Raw genomic sequence first — 25,670 nt, forward strand, 5'->3', positions numbered from 1 at the left:
AGTTCATATGTTAGGGGGAGATAGTTTTTGGTTAGGGCGAGGGAAGGACCGCAAAACACGAAGTGTTCCAACCAAAGATTCAGAAAGTCCGTATGCTCCCTCTTAGTCATAGGGCCTTTGGTTTTGATATGCTGGTTCAGGTATGCACCCCAGTTTGTGCACTCTGTTTTGGAGGACAATTTGAAGGGGACCTCGGGCAGTCTAAAGGCAGAGGGACAGGATGATGAGATGTCCAAACCAGTAATCATCACTACGTCCAGGAGGGTTGGAGTCATCGGCCAGTGGCCAAATAAGAAGCAGTTCACGGCATTGGACCAAATGTAGCCGATGGTTTCCAGGAGGTTCTCGTTCTTCTCAAGAGGGGACAAAGACAGAGATAGAGCATCGGCTATCCCTATGGTTTCCCATGAGGGCTGGTAGGTTTTTGCTACTCTATTGTATTAGGTCACCCAGCCCTCGGGAGGATTTGGCCACGCACGCAGGCTGTTGGCCTAGGAATCTAAGTCTATATTTTGGCTCACGAACAGAATTCGATTGGCCTCACAAGAAATCAGATCTACGGGTTTCTCGTAAGAACGAGGCCCGAGACAAAAAGAATTGGGCGAAGAAGGATGCAGCAAAAGAATATATCTGAAACCTAAAGAATCAATAAGAGCCAAATAACTAGAAGGGATCATTTAATGCTTCAAAGGATCGAATGATTACTTCATTAAAGTTATCGAAGGATGGAGTTTTACCTTCAGACCAAGGACGCCCGCATCGACATTCAAAGATTCCTCCATCTGAAGCCTCAGCGAAGATCGAAGGCCTGGAAACTGGATCTAGGGTTTGTTGCGCAAGTGTCAAGGGCGTGCTCTAAGGCTTTGGTCTGGGTTTTTGTTACTGGATTTATGAGCAAGGGTTTTGGAGCGCAACTTGGATTTGGGGGACCAGTGTAGATTTATTTCGGGAAAGTGCCGGATTTAAGCAGAAAATGAAATTGATTTGAGAATCAACTCAGATCCGGATCGGCACTTTAAGGAAAGGAACCGATGCGTTGCCATCGGCTCCCGAGAAATCGGCTTCTTGACAAGTTGCAGTTTAAAATAAAAGGATTTTATTTATTAGGGGAAATGATTACAAAAGGGAGCTGATTGCTCCTAGAGCCGATCCATCAGCTTAATCCTACGATCTACCACCAGTAGGTGCCGGAGACTCAGCGGCGCTTGATCGGAGGAGCCATGCTGGCGTCACTATCGTCGTCGCTGCCGTCGTCGTCGCCGCCATTGTCTCCGCCGTTGGCGCTGCTGAAGCCGCTGCTGTCTTCATCTTCTTCATCGTCATCATCGTCATCGTCATCCTCCAAGGACCCACCAAGCAGGTAGCCTCCTGCCACCGAGTCCGCCTCGATTGATGAGGAATCGACTTCTTCCTCTGAGGAGAAGAAGTCCCCCTCCCAGGACATGTTGTCCTCATCATCTTCATCCAGCTCCCCACCAAGGAGAAGCTGGAGGTCTTCACCATCGGTGAGGGATTCGTCGTCCTCTGACCATGTCTGGAAGTCCCACTCCTCTGCATCCCAATGCAGAGGAGCGCAGACCTCGTAGGCGGCAATGGGGTCATATTCTGGAGTGGCGTCTCGAGTGGACTCGGACTTGAAGGAAATGGTGGAGGAAGCAGAGGAAGAAGAAGCCATTACGAGAGAAGGAAGGTTGTGTGAGGTGTGGTTGCTAATGGCTGAAGGAAGGGGATGAGTGAAAAGGAAATTACCGGGGGCAGGTTTACAAAGACAGAGTGGAACATGAATCGGCACCTTGACGGTTTTCAAGGAGTTCGATGCAGAGCAGTCACATCCCCTGGAAGTTGAAGAGGCACGTGTGTACGGATTTTGGAAGTCGAAGAGGCGAGGCGATGGAAAAGAAAAAAAATGGTTTTGGAATTATTATTGCCGAAACCAGGGGGGCATGTGTTATCGCCATAATTTGGCTGGGCCCGAAGGTGGGCCGTGAGCAAGATGGGCTCAGAGGATAACTGTGATGGGCTTGTGAATCTGAAAATTATGCTACACTAGTCTACTCATGTTCTGGAATACTTTTATGGTGATAATTAAGATCATTTCATTAATTGGAACATGGAGAACCACCCAGGAAAATAGTACAACCACAATACTATATGGCTCTGGTCTTGGCTAATTAATTAGAAACTTTAGCTTGTAATGGTCTTACCGAAAGGGCAAGAGGGGAGTGCGTTGATGGGGTAAAGCTCGGTCCTCTTGAGGTGTAAATATGATCCTGATTACGGCGTCTTTCTTATTAGGGAGGGTTATGACCACTGCGGCCTGAAACCTTAGCGGACTGTTGCAAGTTAGGGAAACTTTGTAAAGGCCTCGTAGTGAATCCCTACCACTCACCTCAGAAGTGTTCAAGGGCCTTGCAAACCCGGGCATCAAGGGAAACACGAATTATGGGTAAAGTATACAATCCCTGCAGAGTGAAAACTGATATATCAGCTGTGCTCACGGCTAAGAGTGGCTTGGACCCTCACATGATAATTGAACTTAAAGATGATCTAAATTGAGGTTCTTTGTTCATAATGTTGTTATCTTATCTCATTTATTTATTTAAGGGTTGGTATATAGTTACATTTAGTTAATGCTTGCTATATAAAACTTGATCAACTAAAAATGTTTATCGCAGTCAAACCATGTCAGCTTATCCTTGATTTTGGCCTTGCATGTCATATAATTTACTCCACTTGCTGAGTAGCAATCATAAGTGTACTCACCTTGCTTTATTAAAACCAATGCTGCTCAGAACAATATAATTATCTGGAGTTCCCTGAAGATTTTGAAGAGTACTAGGCGTATGTCTCCTAGTCATTTGCCTGTGAAGTTGAAGTCCGCTGGTAGTTATAAATGTTTACTTATTCGGTTAAGATTAAGACTTTCGGTCATGTAATAAAGTACTATGATACTCTCTTTCGTTATGATATTGTATTGTCTATCATATGTGTGGAACTTGAACCTAGCGCACATATGAGATGCATTTGGTTCCCTTTTCAAAACCGGGTATGATAGAAGTGGTATCAGAGCAGTGTTGACTGTAGGATGTTAGTCTAGTTAGTAATGATTGAATTTTAAGTCTCGTCTTGCTTAGTAACCCAGCTTCTGCTTGCTTGCTTTCGAAAATTGCTTATTTCTTGATTATATCACTATTATCTCATCCTTAACTTCATGCTTGCCTCTCAAGCGTGTTATGTTTTCCAAACTCATTCTTGCTTTAAGGTCAACTATAGCATTCTCTAAATATCCTCTATCTTGAGCTGTCTTCACTTTTGCTACAGATGGCCAGGACAAGGCAGACCATTGTCACACCCTAAAATATTTAATTTTAGGATGTGAGTGTCTTTCAGGATGTGTTTATCCACCTTTAGGGTTTTTGAGAATTTTCCAAATTTTTTTGGCGGTTATTCTCTTTTTCCGTAAAGCTAAATCCATTTATTGGAAAGTTCTAACAATCTATCTTTCGAATTCCAAATATTCTATTTGGATTCCTCGTGTCCCAAATTATCTCCAGAGTTTTCCTTGAAATTTTTGGAATTTTTCTGGATATATTTTTCGTAGTTTAAAATATTTATCTCGACCTTTCTAGATTTATTTTAAGCTTAAAAATATGTTCTGGAAAATATTTCTATTTTGATATCAAATTCTCATCGTAGTTGGACCGAGGCGTATCTTTGTTGTACATCATTTTCACCTTGTCCTCTCGGAATCCTTAAGATGCCCCATCGAGCTCCCGATTCTCTAACCCTTCTCCCCGATCAAGTCATGCTTGAAAACGACGCACCCTTCTCCCCGATCAAGTCATGCTTGAAAACGACGCCTCGTGGCTTGTCTTCAGTGTTTTTCCGACGAAGTTCGATCACCGTCAGCTCCAACGACTCGGCCTGATTTCTCTCTTTTCTATTTCACGTTCTTGAATAGCCCGTTCGTGTTCGACCAGCACTGTTAGCACGTTTACATGTTTAGCCTCCACCCGAACCTGTTTCGGCCATAACCGAACTCGCTCGGCCACTATCGTTTTCTCCTTTCTTTACCTCTTCCTTTCTCTCCTTGCTCGCTAAATTGTAGGACCCGCTGGTCAGCCCAATCTTATTCTCCCGTGGGCAATCTGGACTCAAAGATGAGTCCCAGCCCGATGCGCTGCCGCGTCCTTTTCCTCGTTCGAGTTTGATCCCAGCACGATATCTCTAGGTCTATTTAAACGTCCGTTGCACCTTCTGTCCCCTAAAGCCGCGACTTCCACCATCGTATGGCCGGCCCTAGCCTCCCCCCCCCCGAGTCCCTGCTGCCGCGCACCATCTTCGCGTGCATCCCTGCACAGCCGCCTCCCTGCGTGCCCCTGTTCCACTCGTCCCTAGCCTTCTTCCTGCTCACACCGTCCCTGAGCCAGCAGGCCGTCCTCCTGCTGCCGTCATGAGCCCCTATGCTTGAGCCGCGCCGACCCTTCGTTCTGCTGTCGCCATCGCGCCCTTCTCCCCTTGGCCATGCGCGCCGCACCCTCCACCAGAGCGCTGTGGCTTACCCCCCTGTGTGCCCACGGCCAAGCGGCCCTGCCACCGCAGGCCCTTGCTGTGCGCGAACAGGACTGCTGCTGCCCGAGTCCGTGCACCACAGGATGCCGTCGCCCCTGCCCTGTGCGCGCCTCGCCCTTCCATGTGAGCCGCGCTCGCCCCCTGTGCCACCCCCTTCCCAGTGCCGTTGCCCAAAACAGAGAATAGAGCCACCGCCCAGGAACCACCATGAACAGACCCGCCGTCGCAACTTCCTCCGCAAAATTCGATCACAATGATGCGTCCCCGCGGTAAGTAAGATATGGAATCGAATCCCCTCGTCGTCCTCTTTCATTTCCCCTGCTCGATCTCTCATGCCCTAGAATGACGGGAATTTGAAGAACAGTACCCGCCGGACACCATTGCTGCCTGTTTCAAGCTTTTGGCAATTTAGTCATTGGAGAATTCTGTAGCTATCGTGTAATTTTCTGTGTCTTGCGAAATTTGCAGAAAACCCCCTAGATCTATTACATCTTCTCAATCCAGCCCCACAAGGAATTTTTCAGATCTAACCCTAAACTTTTCCTCATTTGCAAGCACTATTTCCTGTGTCTTGTAATTCTTTCCTACTAAACCCCGAAGTCTATAGTTAATTATGTATAGGTCCCTGCAGCATTGTTTCATGCATAGTTTTCGCGTTTCTTGCGTTCTTTTGACCGTAGCAACGAGCCCTATTCTTTTGTATGCTCTTTTAAAGCTTTCTTTTTGTTTGGTGTATCCATTCTTAGTCGTTCTTGTTTGTTTGCTTGCTTGTATGCTTGGGTCCGATGCTTGTGTGACATTAGAAGGAGCATGATCCAAGAGCTTTGAAGATTTAGAGTTTCAAGAATAAGAATTGCAGACTCTATTCTCTAAAAGAAAGGCAAGTGTTTCTGTTGTCGGTCCCTCGGTCAACGGCTCAGGATCCAACATACGACCTGGCATCTGGGTTGCTAGGCGTACCACCTGACCTTGTACCTGATCAGGAAGGTATAGAAATGATTTCAGTTAGTTTCCTGTATTCATAGACACATGTAAACATTAGTCCGAGCCGTGATCGGCCCATCGGGTGTCCCCCGATATCGGCTATAAAGAGCTGATTGTCTTTCATTATCAAATCGGATCTAAGTATTTAAATAAAGCGCGCATATCCGATGGCAATACAAAACTTGCTCTGTAATTAATAAACTAATCCAATCTACGATGGTTAAGCTCTCACTGCATAACCGGAACATCCCACGCGTAGCTAAGCCTAACAAATACGAAAGATAACAGAATAACAACCTAAACAGAGGCCTAAAAACCAACTGAAAGCTGATTCCTGGAACAATCCCTCTTTAGGTTAATACAAAGCATCAAATGTTCTATCGGATCATTTAACGCATTTGAAGGGCCTAATCATGCAGATATTAAACTAAATCTTCGATGAACAAAGACTAACCATAACAGATTGGATCTACTAATCAAGAGCAGAGCAAGGTGCAGCCCTCATACCCGAGATTGGGTACGAGGACAGCCAAACATTCACAGGTAACAAACGATACATGAACAAAGCATGAAAGAGCCGATGCTACCTTGTAAACGCTAAGATAACTAGTGTTACTCGCCATCAACAACGCTTCAGTACGAGAAACACAAAGGTAAATAGGCAGGAATGATGCCGCCCCGATCACGCGAAGCGTGATCGGGGCTGCATGGCACTTACCCAAGAGAAACCCTAGAATAGGGGTGGCGATGCGCCGAGAGTTGTTTGTGGATGATTATTGATTGTTCCCCCTTCATTCATAGTCCAAGGTACATATTTATAGTCCGGAGACTTGCCTTTCCTAACTAATCCTAACTGACTACGATATGAATCCTAGCTATCTCTATCTAAACTAATTTAAACGAACACACCTATCTAGATACATGGCCAATCCTGGCCTTAAAACGCCCGCGCAGGGGCTGATTCGTGTCACACCTGGTTTTTAAGGACAAAACCGAATGCATAACTACATGTATGGAACTTGATCCTAGCATATATATAGTTATGTATTCGGTTTTGTCCTTAAAAATCAGGTGTGATAGAGGTGGTATCAAAGCTTTGTCGAGCATAGGACGCCAGCATAGATAGCAATGGTCGTTTTCTAAGATCTATTTTTACATAAAAGTCATATTTTACCATATTCTTGACCTTCTTGTTGTTTATTCCTCATCCTTCCTCATTTATCTCATCCTTGATGCTGCTTTTATCTAACTCTGTATCCTTTCTTTTATCCCCTCCTTTCCATTGCTTTTGCATCTCACAATTTCCTTGTCCACTTGTACCCTTATTGGCATTGGTTACCTTGTATCCATTTTTTTAATTTACCTCCCCCTTGATTTCAAGTTTGGCCACTTTGGAAATCCCCTTGTCTTCTATTCCAAATGGATTTATTTTTCTACTCTCCTTTTGTTACAAATGCTAGATTGTCCGACCTTGTAACCCGAAGAATGGAAGTGACTGTCTACTACAAGAAGTCAAGCCAGAGAAACTGAAGACCACGTTGGACTCATGGGTGTTACACTGAAGAAGTCAATGTTCTTCCAGATAAGCTAAGAGAGATGCCTACATCAAGAATGCTAAACCTATAGAGTATGACCCATACTTAGGAGGTTTCCCTTTTCAGTTGTAAAATGTTAGTTTCGGTTGTTTGATAGTTTGTTTTGGTGTGCTTGTAAAGCTTGCTGTTTTGCTATTGACTACTTAGACTCCTTGTTTTTGCTCGTTGATGTGTGGCGGGACTTGTGCCTGCAATGACATCATTTATCCCTTCGTTTCCTCAACCACGATATCCTCACGTTCCAAAGCATAAGCCAGCAGAAAAGACTAAAACCCAAATTCCATCTTTTTGTCTCGATACCCATCTTGTCATATCGCTTTACTCCTTATCAGAAGCTCCTTGCCTTAGCTCTACTTTCTATCTCTAGACTTTATGAATATCCCGTCAACGCCGTCTTCTTACTCCTTAGCGAAAATTAGCACAGAAGACCCAAATCCGTTTTCTCTCTTTCTTGATACCCATCTTGCTACCTTGTCGCCTCCTTTCAACCACAAGATTTTGTAAATCTCTCGTCAACCCCATCTGCTTGGAAGCATGGGAAGAAGACCCAATCACCTTCCCACCTTTTCTTGTTACTCATCTTGTCATCTCGCCTTAATCCTTATAAAAAAAACTCTATGTTCTATCTCCCTTTTCCAATCAGCAGCCCTTGCAAATCTCTCATCAACGCCTTCTGCTCAATCCAACTGAAAGCAAGTCAAGATCCAAATCCAAATTCTCTCTTTTTCTGATACCCACCTTATTATCTTGTCGCCTCCTTGATGAAATATTTTTGCCCTAACTCTCGTCTTTGTCACCAGCCCTTGCGAATCTCGGGATAAGATTCTGTTCAAGGGGGTTGTTCTGTCACACCCTGTCAGACCTGGGGCTACGGGACTGTGTACATAACGTAGTTGAAACAGGATTAAGAGATAAAGCCTGTCTTATCTCTTATTTATATTGTTTTCTACTCGTTTGAGTAGGAGATAAAGCTAGTCGGTACAGAAGGAAACTACTCGAGTTATACCCGGGTAGGATTCCTTGGCTAGTATTGACTAGGATCCATGTAACCCTGACCTCCCAGATATATAAGGAGGGGCAGGGACCCATTCAAAACACAACATCAACACCCAAGGGAATACAAACCATCATACAGGACGTAGGGTATTACACACCTCGTGGCCCGAACCTGTCTAAATCTTGTGTTCCTTGCACCTTCGAGTTCGTGATCTCTGCGTCTTCTCACTTAAACTTACCACCTCAGGTATATCCCTCGGTAATAGCTGGCGCACCAGATAGGGGAGGGCATCGAAGATCCACTAGCGAACTCAATGGCATCTTTCCAGTTCACCAGGTCAGTAAATTCTTAGGGTACAACGTTTGTTTTTGGCTTGTGGGTCTGCGTCATAGATGGTGCAGGCAGTTTCCATTGATTCCTCGTCGACATGAAGCCGAAAACTCCTGCGGTGGGTTCTCATGGCGACCTCGACAAGTTCGTTGATAACCTTGATGATTTGTCAATCCTTGGATCTGCTACGAGGACCGAGGAGGAGTCTGCTTCTAGCGCGACTTCATCCAGCGCTGCAACAACCTTCCTTGGGTTGGACTCATTCCAATCTGAGGACTCACGTAGCCGATCATGACTCGATCTACGCAATTTGGCCACTGATCTCCAGGAGGCCAACATCTCCGAGTCCCTCTCCACATTGGAGGAGGACTTGGACACTCTACTCCAACTCGGGAAGCCCGAAGCCACGGCACGTCGGGGGGCTTCGAGTTGTTTTGGTGCCAACGGTCTGATGATCACCTCCACTCTGGAGGGGCGTTTCGTGCATTGGAAGGGCATGAAACTTTCTGATCTACTCGAGGCCGAAGACCGACTTCTGGCACACCTCGACCCTTTGCCTTTTAAAGAGGGCAGGCCATTAGCCACCATGGCGGAGGAGTCGACTGAGCTAGTCGACGCAAGCTCTGATGAGCTCATCTCACGCTAGGTGCTGATGGCGGAAGAAGGCGAGGATGATGGTGACTTGCCCATCGTCGAATTTGATGCGGTATCTGAAGATGAGGCCATAGCCAACGCTGGCGACGAGAATGACGCCGATCCTGAGGTATGAAGGACCCGGAACAGAGCTCGCGCAGCTCACCGAAGGAGGGTCAATGAGCGCATGCGATCTATGCATTGCGAGCTTGACGCCAAATTCGCTGCCGTAAGCGAGCAGGGCTTTAGGACTCCGGTGGCCAACATCACCAGGGTTATGGCCATACTCAAGCACAGTAATGATCTGAACATGCGTCAAGCACTTCGTTACGCGCAGAGGGCCTAGATTCAGCTTGATCAGCAAAACCCGGTGTCTACCTTCAGGGAGGAGCACATGGGCGAAAGCCGAAGCCAGGCTCACAGCCGAACGGCAGGGGGCCGTCCCAGACCTCAGCGCAGCAACAATGACAACCCTCGTGGGAGTGAGGCCCCTGGCGGGAGGCAGCAGCCACCTCCAGGAGGTAACCCTCGACAGGCCAATCATCGGCCTCCTCCAGAAGACCTGCGCCAGCGAATCAATGAAGGCCGCGATGCGCGGTCCATGATCGATTCCAGGCGCAAAGTGCACAAAGAAGTCGAGACAGAAGGTACTGATTGCAGTGACCGTTTTCCAGCTTTCTCCGCATGGTTCAGCAGTTACAAGAACCCTGAGGGCTTCAAGCCGATCGGCATCACCAAGTACGATGGCAAGCAAGCTCCTCAGCAATGGCTACGTTGCTACTCCACCGCCATTGAAGTCGCAAGGGGCTCCAACATCACCAATGTTGTCTACTTCCCGTTGGCTTTGGACCCAGCGCCACTCACGTGGTTGGAGAGCCTCAGCAACAACTCGATCGACTCCTCGGAGCGGCTCAAGAAGGTCTTCATCGACAACTTCCAGGGGGCGATCGCTCGTGCAGGTACTCATCACGATCTTGCTCAATGTAAACAGGAACATAACGAGCTCCTATGGTCCTATACACGCCGTTTCTTCGATGTCCGCACCACCATTGTGAATATCTCGGAGGAGGACATCATCGACTGCTTTTACAACAGCATCACTGACCCAGGCATCTACAGAGACTTCGAGCGGAACAGGCCGAAAACTATTGCGGGGCTGCATGACATGATGCATGACTAGTCCGAGCAAGAAGAGAAGATGTGGGAGCGGTTCCCGAGGCGCAATGATAGCAACCTGAGGCGTCCAACTAACAACCGCAATGACAAGAGCCAGCGGGACTATTCGGGTCCATCTCGAAAGCGCAAGCCAAATGATCTCATCGCGGCTGTGGATCGTCCCTCGCGAGGCAAGAAGTTAAAGAAGCAGGAAGAGTTCGAGAAGCTCCTGCAGAAGAAATGCCCATGGCATCCAGGTGCCAATCACGCGGCAATCGATTGCTACCACCTCCGGAGGACATTCAGCAATTTCGATGGTGGCAAGAAGAATAAGAAGCCAGTGGACAAAGAACCCGAAGACGACAACCAAGGGGACCAAGGGTGCAACGCGAAGTTTCAGGATGCTTCAAAGACCGTCAACATCATCTTCGGGGGAGATGGAGACTTCGGTTCCAGGTGGGAACAAAAACTGCTTCTCCGGGAGATCATGTCCATCGAGCCAGCGGCACCACGACCACTCCACTGGTCACAGGTGCCCATCTCATTCTCCCTCAACGATCAGAGGATAGGCTTTTCAGAGCCCGGTAAGTTCCTCCTGGTCCTGGACCCGGTGGTGGCAGAAGTTAGTCTCACCAAGGTGCTCATCGATGGTGGGAGTGGTCTCAACCTCATCTTCGCTAGCACTTTGAGAAAGATGGGTCTGGACTTCACGGACATGCTGGTTCCAAGCAAGTCTCCTTTCTACGGCATTGTCCCAGGTAATGCGGCGCACCCACTTGGCACGGTGGTTCTTCCAGACACCTTCAGCATGAGAGAGAACTACCGCACCGAGTTCATTAAATTCGAAGTTGCTAACTTCGAATCTTCTTATCATGCCATACTGGGCCGTCCGGCACTTGCCAAATTCATGGCAGTGCCGCATTATGTTTATCTGCTTCTTAAGATGCCAGGACAAAGTGGGGTACTCACTCTCCGAGGTGACTTGAAAAAGTTATATGATTGCAACCAGGAGGCGATCCAATATGCTTCGACTACGCGTGTGCCAGATGCTTCAGGGGAAGTACTCGCGGCCACGCAGCAGCTCTCCCAAGCCGGGCTGGAGATCCCTTCAAGAAAGGCCAGCAAGTCAAGCATCCAGTCGACTGGTGATGTGGCCCTCAAGTCGATCCAGCTCTAGGAGGGTTACTCATCTAAGACCGCCTTAATCGGCGTGGGCTTAGATGAGAAATAGGAACTCGCGCTCATCAGTTTCCTTCAGGCTAACCGAGACAAATTCACGTGGAAACCAGCGGATATGCCAGGGGTGCCCAGGGAACTGATCAAGCACAGTCTGAATGTACACCCACAGGCTGTGCCCAAAAAGCAACGCCTTCGAAGGTTTGCTCACGACAAGAGTGAAGCAATTAAATGGGAAATAGGTAAACTCCTCGCGGCTGGCTTCATTAAAGAAGTGATTCATCCAGAGTGGGTAGCTAATCTCGTTCTTGTAAGGAAAAAGAATAATGAATGGAGAATATGCGTTGATTACACCGATCTCAACAAGCATTGCTCAAAGGATCACTTCGGGCTACCGCGCATTGATCAAGTCGTCGACTCGACGGTGGGTTGTGTACTCCTCTGCTTCCTTGATTGTTATTCAGGATATCACTAGATTGCGATTAAGGAGGAGGATCAAATCAAAACTGCATTCATCACCCCGTTCGGGACATACGCTTACAAAACTATGTCTTTCGGGTTGAAAAATGCAGGAGCAACCTATCAGCGTGCGATTGAGATGTGCTTTGCTGATCAGCTGCATTGGAACGTTGAAGCCTACATGGATGACGTGGTCATCAAGACCAGGAATCCCGACGGCCTGATTGCAGACTTGGAAGAGACGTTTAGCAGCCTACGCAGGTTTCGGTGGAAGCTCAACCCAACTAAATGCGTTTTTGGAGTACCATCAGGAAAATTGCTCGGGTTCATCGTCAGCAACCGGGGAATTAAAGCCAACCCTGTGAAGATTTTGGCCATCACTGATATAGGGGCTCTAGCCATAATCAAAAATGTGTAGAAGCTAACAGGCTATATGGCAGCCTTGAATAGGTTCATCTCCCGGCTCGGGGAAAGAGGACTTCCCTTCTTCAAGCTCCTGAAGTGCCAAGACAAGTTCCAGTGGACGGAGGAGGCCGAGCGAGCCTTGCAAGACCTAAAGCAACACCTTCAATCTCCTCCAGTCCTTACAGCACCATTACCGGGAGAAGATCTACTACTCTACATTGCGGCAACAACTCATGTTGTCAGCAGTGCTATTGTAGCCAAGCGCAGAGAGGAAGGCCATGCATTTGGGCTACAGAGGCCTATGTACTTTGTTAGTGAGGTACTCTTTGAATCCAAGGTACGATACCCAGCAGTTCAGAAACTTTTATATGCAATTCTGATTACATCAAGAAAGTTGCATCATTACTTCGACGAGTACAAGATCACTATGATTACGGATTTTCCGTTGGCGGATATTCTCTATAATCAAGATGCCACGCACTACAATCAAGTCTCAAGCTCTAGTCGATTTTATGGCTGAGTGGAAGGAGAATCAAATTCCAACTCTAGTCGACAAGCCAGAGCATTGGACCATGTACTTTGATGGGTCTCTTAAGCTCGATGGAGGCGGTGCTGGAGTTTTATTTATTTCTCCAAGAGGCGAACAATTGAAGTATGTCCTCCAGATCCTTTGGGAGGTATCCAATAATGAAGCCGAGTATGAAGCACTCCTTAACGGGCTGCGTTTGGCGATTTCACTAGGCATCAAGCGACTTCTTGTATAGGGTGATTCACTTCTAGTCATTCAACAAGTCAACAAAGAGTGGGACTGCAACAAGGAGATGATGGACGCTTATGTACAAGAAGTGCGCAAGCTGGAAAATAAGTTTTTTGGCTTGGAGGTTCATCATGTGGTACGGGAGTATAATGTTGGCGCAAATATACTGTCCAAGTTAGGGTCTACTCATGCACAGGTTCCATCGGGAGTCTTCATCCAGGAGTTAAAGCAGCCATCCATCAAGTCCTCACCTCAGGTAACCACCAATGCGGGCCTTCAACAGCCTAATCAGGAGGTTATGATGCTTGGAGAGGACTGGAGAGAGGCTTATATCGATTTCATCCGGGATCAAAGACTACCAGCAGGGATGGACACAAGAAGCGCAGAGGCAGCTCGTGTCATGCGCAGAAGTAAGGGGTTCGTCCTAGTCGACAATAAGCTCTACCGGCGTGGCGCACGATCAGGTGTCCTCATGAAGTGTGTCATGAAAGAAGATGGCTACGACATACTGCGGGAGATACATGAGGGCGTTTGCGGCAACCATGGAGCTTCATGAACGCTGGTGGGGAAAGCATATAGAGCTAGTTTCTGGTGGCCCACTGCAGTGTTCGATGCTGAGGACCTTGTGCGGAGATGCCAAAACTGCCAATTCTTTGGCAGGCAATCTCACGTCCCAGCTCACAGTCTCATCACCATACCGCCATCCTGGCCATTTGCTTGCTGGAGCCTTGATATGATTGGGCCTAGTCCTGGAGGGTCCTTCTGCATCGGTTGACGTCCCAGCTGCTTCACCAGGTTCGCAGGAGCCGGTCGTGACTGCATCACTTGTTAGCCCTCTCTGGAAGGGCCATCCACCACCTCAGCCACTGCCGACCTCCCTGCGCGAGAGACACATCCAGCAGAGCCGACCGCTATCTCATCAGCTGTTGCTCCAGCAGAGCTGACCGCTATCTCATCGGCTGTTGCTCCTTCTCCTGGAGACGTGGCTCCTCTGGCCTCTACCGTCATCGTTCAACCTTCGGAAGGGATGCGCCCTCAGGAGCCGATCGTTTCTTCATCTGCTATCGCCACCTCTCTCTCGGGATAGGTATGCCTTATTCTTTTTTTTAATTACTTCAGCCTTTTTCCACAGTGCCTTGCTCACCCTCTTTTCCTCCAGAATCTGGATCTTTCGGAGCTCCTTGCGTTCGATCCTGCCTCAATCGGGTCGGCCATACTGGAAGCCGATGACCCTCCCCTGGACTTGACCAGTACTGCCAATCAACTTGCTTGGCTATCGACAAGTTTACCATGTGGATCGAGTACAAGCCGATAGCCAAGCTCACACAAGATCGAGTTGTTGATTTCATCTCCGATATCTTGCGTCGCTTCGGCTTCCCGAATACCATCATCACGGACCTGGGATCAAACTTCACGGCCAACCAGTTCTGGGATTTCTGTGAAAATGCATGCATCGAGGTCAAATATGTCTCTGTCGCACACTCAAGGGCCAATGGTCAAGTCAAGAGCGTGAACGGCATGATAATTGATGGCCTCAAGAAAAGATTCTATGATGAAAATAGCAAGAAAGGAGGAAAGTGGATACACGAGTTGCCACATGTCATCTGGGGGCTCAGGACTCAGCCATCCAAAGCCACAGGACAAACACCGTTCTTTCTTGTCTACGGCTCCAAAGCTATCTTATCGGCCGACATCATGTGGAAATCCCTAAGGGTTGAAATGTTCAATGAAGGCGAGGCGGACGAAGCAAGGCAGTTAGAGCTCGATTCTATCGAAGAGGCTCGCTGCACCGCTCTTGTTCAGTCAGCACGATACCTGTAGGGGATCCGGTGATATCACAATCGCAATGTGAGGGAACAGTCGTTCAATATAAACAATCTGGTCCTACGCCGCATCCAAGACGAGTCCGGCTTACATAAGCTCAACTCAAGGTGGGAAGGTCCGTTCGTCGTTAAGCAGATTACAAGACCAGGGTCGTATCGACTACAATACCCCGAGGGCCAAGATGTCCTGAATTTTTGGAACATTCAGAACCTGTGCAAGTACTACCCATGAGGAAGTGTGCGGGCATAGCTGTTCTCCGGACGCCTAGGCGGCCTTTTTCTTTCCAATCAATTTGGAGGCTATGTGTCACAAATTTCGGAATGTAAATTTTTCTATTAACAGACGGAGGCTACGGCCACATTAATGTTTTATATGATTCGACTCCTTGTCATGAGTTTTGATGGAGGCTATGGCCACGTTCATGTTTTATCTACTTTGGCCACGTTCATGTTTTATCGACTTTGGCCACGTTCATGCCGTATATGAATCAACTTTCGCCGTAACCTTTGATGGTCGCTTGCAATGATGATCGCATTTTTCCCAACAAGTTTGATCCGTTCGATTGGTTTATACCTAACTTGTTGGATGGGCTCGCATGAGGAGCTATTTTGACGACGCCCAGCGTTGTTGCATTCGGGGTAGTTTCGATTTCTTGCCATAAGCACGGCGGTCACGCGACGATGCTCGCGTTCTTTCCTAATAGGTTAGACCTGCTCGTTCGGGTTACACCTAACTTGTTGGACGGGCTCACACGAGGAGCTATTTCAACTACGCCTAGAGTTGTTGCACTCAGAACAGTTTCGACCTCTTGCCATAAGCACGGCAGACGATGCTCGCATTCTTTCCTAACTGGTTAGACCCACTCGATCGAGTTATGTCTAACTTGTTGGATGGGTTCCTACTCGGAGCCACCTCGACTACCTCCAGGGTCGCTGCACCCGGAGTAGTGTCTACTACTTAGCCTTCGAACTTGGATGACAATTCAGTCGAGGCACACACAAGTAGAAATATCAAAGACAATTATATACAATGAAATGAGTACTTGTTTTTACATCTCAATCCTGCAGTACACTTTTTACTATTTGTTCTGCTATAGGTTGGGCTTCTTGGAGGTACTTGTTGAATTGTTCTTCAGAACACTCCGCAGCCACACCCTGCGCAAACGCTTCTAGTCGAGTCTCCGGCCAAAAGGATTTTACAAAGGAAAGAGCGTGGCTGACACACGCGACCGGGGCTTCAGTGAGGAACTTGACGATCTTCTGCGGCGCTCCAAGAAGCCACTCCAGCAAGGGCCGCTCGCCTGCTTCGCCATCTTCTTGTGGGTCCACAATGTCCACAAGCTTCTTGGCGGCTCCCCTGAGGTCCTCCAGCTCCTTTTGCCGCTGCTCCTTCTTCTCGCCTAGCGTCTTGATCTGCTGAAGGCAATCGGCGAACTGTTGTTCAGTCTCGGCGATTACCTTCTGCAGCTTCTAGACGTCATCTGTATGGCTATACAGCATATTCTTCATGTCAGTAAGCAGCTCTTCTTTATATGTTAAGATTTTCCTAAGCTCTGCTGTGAAGATATTTTCAGAATCCAAGATAAATTGTTAAGGGAAAGTACTCGAGGGAAGAAATGGGCTTGCCTTAGTGCACCTTCTTTTGCTCCTTGAGTTGCTCTTGGAGCTCGGGGTTGGCCTTCTCGAGATTGCGGAGGTCATTCTTGAGGAGCCACGTCTCTCGAGTCCGCTCTTAATTCAGCTTGTCAAGTTCTCTCCGAAGATAGATGTTCTTCGTCAGCTCTTCGGATATGCGTTTGTCCTTGGCAGCTAGCTCCTGGTGGCCACTCACGACCACTTTCAGCTTTTCGGTCTTCTTCTGTGAATGCTTGATCACATCCTGCATAAGGGGAAAGGTTAAAACAAGGAACTCGACAACGTATACGGGCAGAAGAGTAATCATGTCTTACCACGGTGAAATTATACAACTCTTTGGAGATCTTCTTGAAGTATCTTATGTTGTCGTCCGTCAGCGTCGGGTCATCCACTAGATCTGTGGTGATGACGTTCTGGTATCCGCATCCGGTCACCAGCAGATCTCCAGGGCTCCTTGAGGTCCCTGCGGCTTCTTCAGTGGATGGCTATTGGGCACCTGCAAGTCAAGATGCATTCAGTATATAATGTTTATGGTCTAAGCAGCTAGCCATGGGCAGTCAAACACTTACTTGTGCCATCTGCAGGAGCGGCTTCAGTGGCCTCGACTTGTTCCTCACCACCAGCCCTGGCTTCGGCTTGTTAGGGCTCGGGGGTGGCAGGCCGGGTAGCATTGTGTCCGCCTCGAGGGTTGGCTCCTTGGGCGTGGGCTCCTCTGAGGCTGGTGGCTCGGGGGCTGGGGTTGCTGCGGTAGGCTTTGGCTTGCACCTCATGTCGCTTGTAGACCTAATAAAGCAAGAATCAGTTATTTTATTACACAAGTCGAGAAGAACAGGATGTTTATTGTGCAAAAAAAAAGATGTATACTTACAATGAAGACTTCTTCATGACAGCTTTCTTCACTCTCAGAGCCCGTGGTGTCTCAACCATGGTATTTGTTGCTGGCGGCGGGGTCACACCAGCTGGTGGCACGGTGCCCGCCATGGCAATGGTAACCGCTCCTGTCGCAGAAACTGATGGGTCCGTTTCCACCTCTTCACGCTCGGGCTCGGGAGGAGAAGCAAGTGGACTGCAAATGGACAATGTTAGCGTGTAGCAATACCGATATTTGACAATTCAACAAGGCAGCAAATTCATATCTGGAAGACTCGACTACATGCGCTTTCCATTTGTGTACCACCCGACAACCTTGCGGGACCAAAGGCAAAGTTTCGGTCAACTCCACAGATGGTCCGGGGGAGTTGTTCCTTCTCATCTCTCCTTCGGCCTCCTTTTCCGCCAGGGGGCTCCCGCCTTCAGTGGACTCGCTACCGGGCAAAGCCTCGGCTACTCGAGCCCTCTTCGCTTCGGCTGCGGCGCTGGGGAGAAGGTGGTCCGGTCGAGGGATGTCGGGTTGTGGAGGGTAGCTTCGGTACAACTCTGTGTCCTTGCAGAAGATTTTCAGTTAGCAGTGGCAGAACAGTAGAACTTGTTTTCAACAAAAAGTAGTTAAATACTTACCGGTTTTGGAGGATTTTGTGCCGAAAATAGCTGCGGGACGTAGGGAACCAAATCCACGTCCAGCAGCACTCGTCTGACCCGGGTGAGTGCGGCGTCATCAGTCAGTTCTTCTGTGCACATCCGAGAGGAATCTTCAGCGCCTATGTACTCGAAGCCTAAAGTGTGGCATTGTTGGAGTGGCTGGATCCAGCGCTTGAAGAAAGAGAACATTACGGATGCTCTAGTCACCCCTATTTCTTTGTGAGCTACTATGATGGCTAGCAACTCATCGAATTGGTCCAGGTCTACTCTGGGGAGCTCGGTGTTCCACTCTGGCCTCACGACTAGGGGTTTGCCGGATTTTTCAGGAAGCTGGAGGGCATGGTTTTTGATGTAGAACCAGTGGTTCTTCCATCCAGGAATGTTGGAGGGGAATTTATAGGAAAGGTACCTATCGCTGGCTTGCTGTCTAAGTTGGATGCCGGCGCCCCCTACAACGGATAAATTTTTGGTTGTGGGTTGTGGTTTCACCCGGAAAAGGAAGTGGAAAGATCCCAATGGGGTTCGATTCCGAGGAAGGCTTCACAGAAATGGATGAAGATTGTGATATGGCAAATGGAATTCGGGTTGAGATGATGGAGCTCAAGCCCGTAGAAATAAAGAAGCCCACAGAAAAAAGAGCAAGAGGGCAGGGCCAGACCCCGTTCGGCAAAATGGTAAAATGTGACGATTTCGTCTACATTTTCCATGGGGAAAGGTTCGTGAAAAGAGGGGCGCCAGTTGACAAGACTCTTGTCTTGGAGCAATCGCTCGGAAACAAGTTTGTTGAGGTCGTTGAGGGAGCACTTACTGTGAGTCCACTCCCCAGACGGCGGCTGCGCCTCCTTCTTCTTCCCATCCTTCTCAGATCTCTTGGGTGCCATTTCTAGATCCGCTCGCCACGAGTTGCACGGGGGATGCGGGGAAAGGGGCGGGGAGATTTGGTTGGATTGGGGCTCTCCAAGAGGGAGAAGGTGGAATGCGGCTCTATTTGGGGGATTTTGAAAGTTCTTGGTGGATTGCAGATTGGAAGCACAGTTTTTACTTGGCGTTACCGCGAGGTTAAATAACTAGCGGCTGGATACAGTTTTACTGTTTCAAAGTTGAAGAGTCGTTTCAGGGAATATTCGGAAGATGAGGGGTCATTTGGTGGATTGTTTAGATAAAATATTCGATTAATCATTTGTTCAGGGTTAATTGTCCCGAAAAAAGGGGTTTTTCGAATTCCAGATCTAACTTCCATCATTTGTGCCATCACACCAGTTATTTATCATGGGGACATTTTTTCACTACATGCCACGACTTTTCGATCCTTATTTCCAAACCTGAGAGATTTGGATTCAAGGCTCAGGGGCTGCGGGATACGTGGCATTGACTACTTATTTTTTTGAATTTTTTTGAAAAGTAAGTAAGGAGGATTCAAGACTAATGCGACCCTCAGCCTGATTCTCTGATTCAACCTAAGGCTCGGGGGCTACTCCATATCCAGTGCGATTTTTCAATCGCACACCATACCAAAGAAGTAAATCGGGGTAAGTCGGTGTTTAACCGGCTGCCCATCGTGGGATATACCCAAGGTGGTAAGTTTTGGGTGAGGGGACGCCGAGATCAGGAACTCGAAGGTGCAAGGAACACAAGACTTAGATAGGTTCGGGCCGCACGGGGCGTAACACCCTACGTCCTGTATGGCTCGTATTGCCTTCTGTATAGAATGACCTAATGATCTTCTGTTTCGAGGGGGTCCCTGACCTCCCTTATATATCCGAGAGGCTAGGGTTACAAAGATGCTAACCAACCTTTGCCGAGGGATCCTACCAGAACATGTCTCGGATACATCCTCTCTGCGTTGGTTAGCTCTATCTCCTATTTAAACGGGATAAATAAAAGATAAACAAAATGAATAAGAGATAAGACGAACTTAATCTCTTAAACCTCCGTAGACTACGCTACATGCCCAGCCCGGTAGCCCCGGGTCTGACAAGCCCCCGAGCTCTTCGTAGCTGAGTACTGCAGGCTTATCGAGTACTTTCAAAGCAGTCTTCGACTTCTTCTGAAGCTTCGTCTTGAAACCCTGCTTCGAGTACTTCCTTGGCCGCATCGAAGCTATGAGGTGCTCATGCCCCGAATTTTAGTTCTGTTATGGTGTGCGATTGAAAAATCGCACTCCATATGGAGTAGCCCCCGAGCCTCAGGTTGAATCGGAGAATCAGGCTGAGGGTCCCATTAATTTGTAATCCTCCTTATCCTTCAAAGAAACTTGAAAAATAAGTAGTCGATGCCACGTACCCCGCAGCCCCCGAGCCTTGAATCCAAATCCCACGAAATTGGAGATAAGGGTCCAAAAAATCGTGGCATACAGGCTAAACAATGACACTGTAAGGGGAGACCAAAGTGATGGTACAAATGATGCAATTAGACCAAAGATTCAAAAAACCCCTTCTTTCGGGCTAATTGGCCCTGAAAAAATGATTAATCAAATATTCAATCTAATCAGACCACCAAGTGACCCCTCACCTTCGGAATATTCCACAAAACGACTCTTGGTCTTCTGAACGGTAACTTTTCCCCATCCCGCAGGTTACTTAACCCCGCGGCCATAGGAGGGAAAATTGTGCTTTCAGTCTGCATTCCGCCAAAAACCACCAAAACCCCAATCTGAGCCGAACGCCGCCACCACTGCCCAAGGAGATCCTCCTACTCCAACTTCCCCGCCCCTCTCCCTGCAGCCCCCGAGCATCTCGTGGCGTAGCACATTGGAGATGGCGCCTAAGAAGTCGGAGATCGAGGGAAAGAAGAAAGCGGCAGAACCATCAACCGAGGAATGGTCACACAGTAAGTGCTCCCTTAACAATCTGAACAAACTGGTTTCCGAGGGGTTGCTCCAAGAGAAAAACCTTGTTAACTGGCGCCCCTCTTTCCGTGAACCTTTCCCCATGGAGAATGTCGACGAAATCGTCACATTCTTCCATTTTGCCGAACGGGGATTGGCCCTCCCCACTTGTTCTTTTTTCCGCGGCCTTCTTTACTACTACGGGCTTGAGCTCCATCACCTCAACCCGAATTCCATCTGCCACATCTCCATTTTCATCCACTTTTGTGAAGCATTTCTCGGAATTGAACCCCACTGGGATCTATTCCGCTTCCTCTTCCGCGTGAAACCCCAGCCAACCACAAAAAAACTCGCCGTGGTAGGGGGCGCCGGCATCCAACTGCGACAGCAGGCCGGCGAGAAATACCTTGCATATAGATTCCCCTCCAACCTTCCTGGGTGGAAAAACCTCTGGTTTTACATCGAGAACCATGCTCCCCCCTGCCGACGAAGTCGAGCAAACCACCTGTGGTGAGGGGGGAGTGGAACCTTGAACCCTCCGGCATGGAAATGATTCAAGTCAAGGAGCTGCTGGAGGCCATCGATGCACTGAAGAAGGAGGGGGTGACCGGCGCCTCCGTCATGTTCTCCTTTTACAAGCGCCGCGTCCAACCCATCCAGCAGCGCTGTAATCTGGGCTTCGAGTACACCGGCCCCGCTGACCCTTCTCGTATGTGCACAGAAGAGGTACCTGACGAAGTCGCGCTCCAGCGAGTTCAGCGGGTGCTGCTGGACGTGAACGCCGTGCCATACGTGCCCACTCTGTTCTCCACGCAAAATCCGCCCCCGCCGGTGAGTGTTCGACTTCTTTTACTGAAGAAATCTGTTACTGCGCCGATGGTGTACTGAAAAACTTTTCTGCAGGGGCACTCGGAATTGTACTGCAGCTACCCGCCGCAGCCGAACCTCCCCCGAGCGTATCACCTCCTCCCCTCGGCGGCCGCAGCCGCCAAGAAGGCTCGCCTTGCAGTGGCTCAAAGTCGCAATGAGTCCGCCGAATGCGCGAGCCCGCGGGCGGGGGAAGAAGCCGGAGAAGGACCGCGCCCGGCCGCCGCCGTTGCCACCAAGACAACTCGCCCTGCTACGGTTCGAGGCAGCGGCGAGTCCTCCGAGTGCGTGGACTCGCCGGCGAGTGAAGGAACCGAGGGGGGAGCGCGCCGGGAGAGCTCCTCCGACCAGAGCTTGGAGTTGGCCGGCGCTTTGCCACCGGTGCCGAAGGGCCAGCGGCAGATGCGCAAACGCAAGGCCGAAGAAGTCGAGTCCTCCAGGTACGGAGTTGCTGTTTTGGCCAGTTACCAAGTTCCAATGATGCCGAACACTAACAGCATCCCCTTGCAGTCTTCCTGCTCCACCACCCGGATCTGAACCCGAAAGGGTGGGGACAGGCCCCTCCGACATCGCGGCGGTGACAATTGCCGTGGCGGAAACCCCTCCATCGGCTGGCCAAGCCTCGCCATCAGCGACGAGCGTTCCTCGGTGGGCCTGGCGGGTGAAGAAGGCTGCCAAGAAGAAGTCGACACTGTAAGTTTTGCTTCAATCGCTTGAAAAGCTTGACCGCGCCTGCGTGGATAACCATGTTGTCGATGTCGCCAGGGCTGCAAGTGCGGTGCAACTCCAGCTGGAACCGGGCAGGGCTGCGGCGCCTGCCTCAGCTGCAGCAGCCCCCGAGCCCTCGGCACCTGGGGGGCCTGTACCCGCAGAGGTGGCCCCTGAAGCAGATGCGGGGCTCCCCGACTTGCCGCCTCCCGAGTCCCGACAAGAAGGAGCCGGACCCGGTGGCGATGAACAAGTCGTGGCCCCGGAAGCGGATGCGGGGCTCCCCAACTTGCCGCCTCCCGGGTCCTGGCAAGAGGGAGCCGGGCCCAGTGGCGAGGAACAAGTCGTGGCCCCTGGTGCCGCTCCTACCAGTGGTACAGGTACGCGCTTACCCGCCCGCGGCTTGATGCCAGGGTCCGGGGACAATGTGGTGACTACTTCGTATGCTTGCAGGTGTCCAGCCGCCGCCGTCCGGGGATGCCGCCGGGCCCTCGGAGAGTCCCCGTGAGGTGCTGAGGACCGGGCCAGGGTACCAGAACATCATCACCACCGACCTGGTGGATGATCTTCTACTAACGGCCGAGAACCTGAAGACCTTCAAGAGCACCTTCAAGGAGTTATACGACTTCTCCATGGTAGTACTCGCGTAAAGTTCTAGGTGTGTGCATTGGTGAGTTGTTTAGTACTCATTCTCCTCCTTTGGCGCAGCATGCGATTACCAAATCCCAGAAGAAGTCGGAGAAGCTCCGCGCGGTTGTGAGTGACGTGCGGGAGTTAGGTGCCCTGCACAAGCGCATCTCCGAGGAGAAGACGAAGAACTGCTATCTGCAGCGCGAGCTTGATATGCTGAAGCAGGAAAGGACTCGAGAGACCTGGCTGCTCAAGAATGACCTGAAGAACCTTGAAGAGGCCAACTCCGAGCTCCAACAACGGGTCAAGGAGCAACAAGCAGAGTACCAGGAGCAGCTCAAGGCAGAAAAGAAGGCGCACCAAGGTAGGCCCCCGCTTCCCTCGAGTACTTTTCCTTAGTGATTTCACTTGCTTGCTGAAACATCTTCACCACAGAGCTTAGGAAAGTAATAAAACACAAAGAGGAGCTGCTTACTGACGTGAAGAATATGCTGTATCATCGTACAGATGAAGTCGAAAGGCTGTAGAAGGTGATCGATGACACTGAACGTCAGTTCGTCGACTGCCTTCAGCAAGTCAAAGCGCTGGGCGAGAGGGACGAGCAGCAGCGCAAGGAGCTGGAGGACCTCCAGGGAGCCGCCCAGGAACTGGTGGACATGGTGGACCCGCCAGAAGAAGGCGAGGCAGGCCTGCGGCCCCTGCTGGGACGGCTCCGTGAAGCCCCGAAGAAAATGCTCAAGTTCTTATCCGAAGCTCCAGTCGCTTGCGTAAGCAACGCCCTTGCATATGTAAAGTCCTTCGTGCCCAATGCGCAGTTAGGCATTTTTGCGCAGGGGATGGCGGCAGACTGCTCGGACGAGCGTTTTGAAGAGTACCTGCGTGAAGCCCAACCTGTAGCAGAACAAATTGTACACAGTGTACTGCAGGATTAGGGTATGAGGAACAAGTACTCGTTCTCTTGTATATATGTTTATGTCGATGTCTCTACTTGTGTGTGTGTGTGCCTATGCTGAGCGAATGTCCAGGCTTACAAGGCGCAAGTAGTAGACACTACCCCGGGGTGCAACGACCCTGAAGGTAGCCGTAGCTCCGTGTAGGAACTCGTCTAACAAGTGGCCCACAACCCGAAATTGTAGGCCTAAACTCGTTAGGAAGGAACGCGAGCATCGTCGCGGGATTGCCGTGCGTAGGGCAAAAAATTAGGACTAGCTCGAGTGCGGCGACTCTGAGTGTAGTCAAAAATCGCTCCTGCTTATGAGCGTGCTCCGTAAGCTGTGTAAGACCCGGGCGGACGGATCGGGCTTGTTAGGAGCAGGTGCGGTCGTTGCCGCATTTTGGCCATTCTTTTGGCAAAAACATGACTGTTCTGAGTGCCGCCACTCAGGATGTAGTCGAGGTAGCTCTTCATGCGAGCCTGTCCAACGTGCTGTTTTTGAGCCAGTCGAGCGGATCAACTGAGTTGGACAAAGTGCGACTTCGGTCGCGTGCGACCACCCAAGGTCGCGGCGGAACTTGATATATCGAGGAGTTTTAGCCGGAGCAGATGGTTCGACAAAAAGTAAAGTCGATAGGTTGTGAATGTAGTCACAACTTTATTCACGACGAGCGGCCAGTCTACACGAGTGTTGGTTCGTGGCCGTGGCTGTCGTGCGCTGGAGAATGAATGTTCAACCCGAATATTGTGGCTCATAGCCTCCAATATGCATCGAAGAAAGGAGATCTTCCAATCCCCTGAGGAATTCGGATATCGCCAGGTATTTGCTTATGGGTAGAACTTGCGCAGGTGTTGGACGTTCCAGGAATTTGGGATGTCCTGGCCCTCGGGGCATTGTAGTCGATACGACCCTGGCCGTGTGACCTGCTTGACGACGAACGGGCCCGCCCACCTTGAATTGAGTTTGTGTAGGCCAGATTCGTCCTGGATACGACATAAAACTAGGTCGCCAACGCTGAATGACCGCTCCTTGACGTTGCGATCATGGTATCGGCGGATCCCCTGCAGGTACCTGGCTGACTGGACAAGGGCGGTGCAACGAGCTTCTTCCACAGAATCGAGCTCTAACTGCCTCGCTTCGTCCGCCTCGCCTTCATTGTACATTTCAACCCTTGGGGACTTCCACATGATATCGGCTGGTAAAATGGCTTCAGATCCATATACAAGGAAGAAAGGTGTTTGGCCTGTGGCTTTGGACGGCTGAGTCCGAAGCCCCCAGACTACGTGCGGTAGCTCGTGTACCCATTTGCCTCCCTTCTTGCTGTTTTCATCGTATAGTCGCTTCTTGAGACCGTCGATTATCAAGCCGTTCGCCCGTTCGACTTGTCCATTGGCCCGCGGGTGTGCAACTGAGACATATTTGACTTCGATGCAAGCGTTCTCGCAGAATTCCCAGAAATGGTTGGCCGTGAAATTTGACCCCAAGTCCGTGATGATAGTGTTGGGGAAGCCGAACCGGTGCAAAATATCTGAGATGAAGTCAACAACCCGGTCTGGCGTGAGCTTGGCGATTGGCTTGTACTCGATCCACTTCGTAAACTTGTCGATAGCCACCAGAACATGAGTAAAACCGCCTGGCGCCGTCGTGAAGGGCCCGATCATGTC

The 25,670-nt window shown here is 49.7% G+C and overlaps 1 protein-coding gene across 1 annotated transcript in view; it reads right to left on the minus strand.

Annotated features, from left to right (window-relative positions):
• Positions 1-1,195: 1,195 nt before the first annotated feature.
• LOC112878641 (transcription initiation factor TFIID subunit 11-like) overlaps positions 1,196-25,670 on the minus strand; it is a 29,926-nt gene continuing 5,451 nt past the window's right edge. Inside the window, exons 2-6 of the mRNA XM_025942880.1 lie at positions 17,390-17,587; positions 17,139-17,304; positions 16,836-16,934; positions 16,718-16,765; positions 1,196-1,534 (exon numbers count right to left, since the gene is read on the minus strand). Coding sequence (XP_025798665.1) covers positions 1,196-1,534; positions 16,718-16,765; positions 16,836-16,934; positions 17,139-17,304; positions 17,390-17,587 — 850 coding nt within the window. The remainder of the gene's footprint in view (positions 1,535-16,717; positions 16,766-16,835; positions 16,935-17,138; positions 17,305-17,389; positions 17,588-25,670) is intronic.

Source organism: Panicum hallii, unplaced genomic scaffold, assembly GCF_002211085.1.
Source record: "Panicum hallii strain FIL2 unplaced genomic scaffold, PHallii_v3.1 scaffold_188, whole genome shotgun sequence".
In the NCBI taxonomy this organism is placed as follows: domain Eukaryota; kingdom Viridiplantae; phylum Streptophyta; class Magnoliopsida; order Poales; family Poaceae; genus Panicum; species Panicum hallii.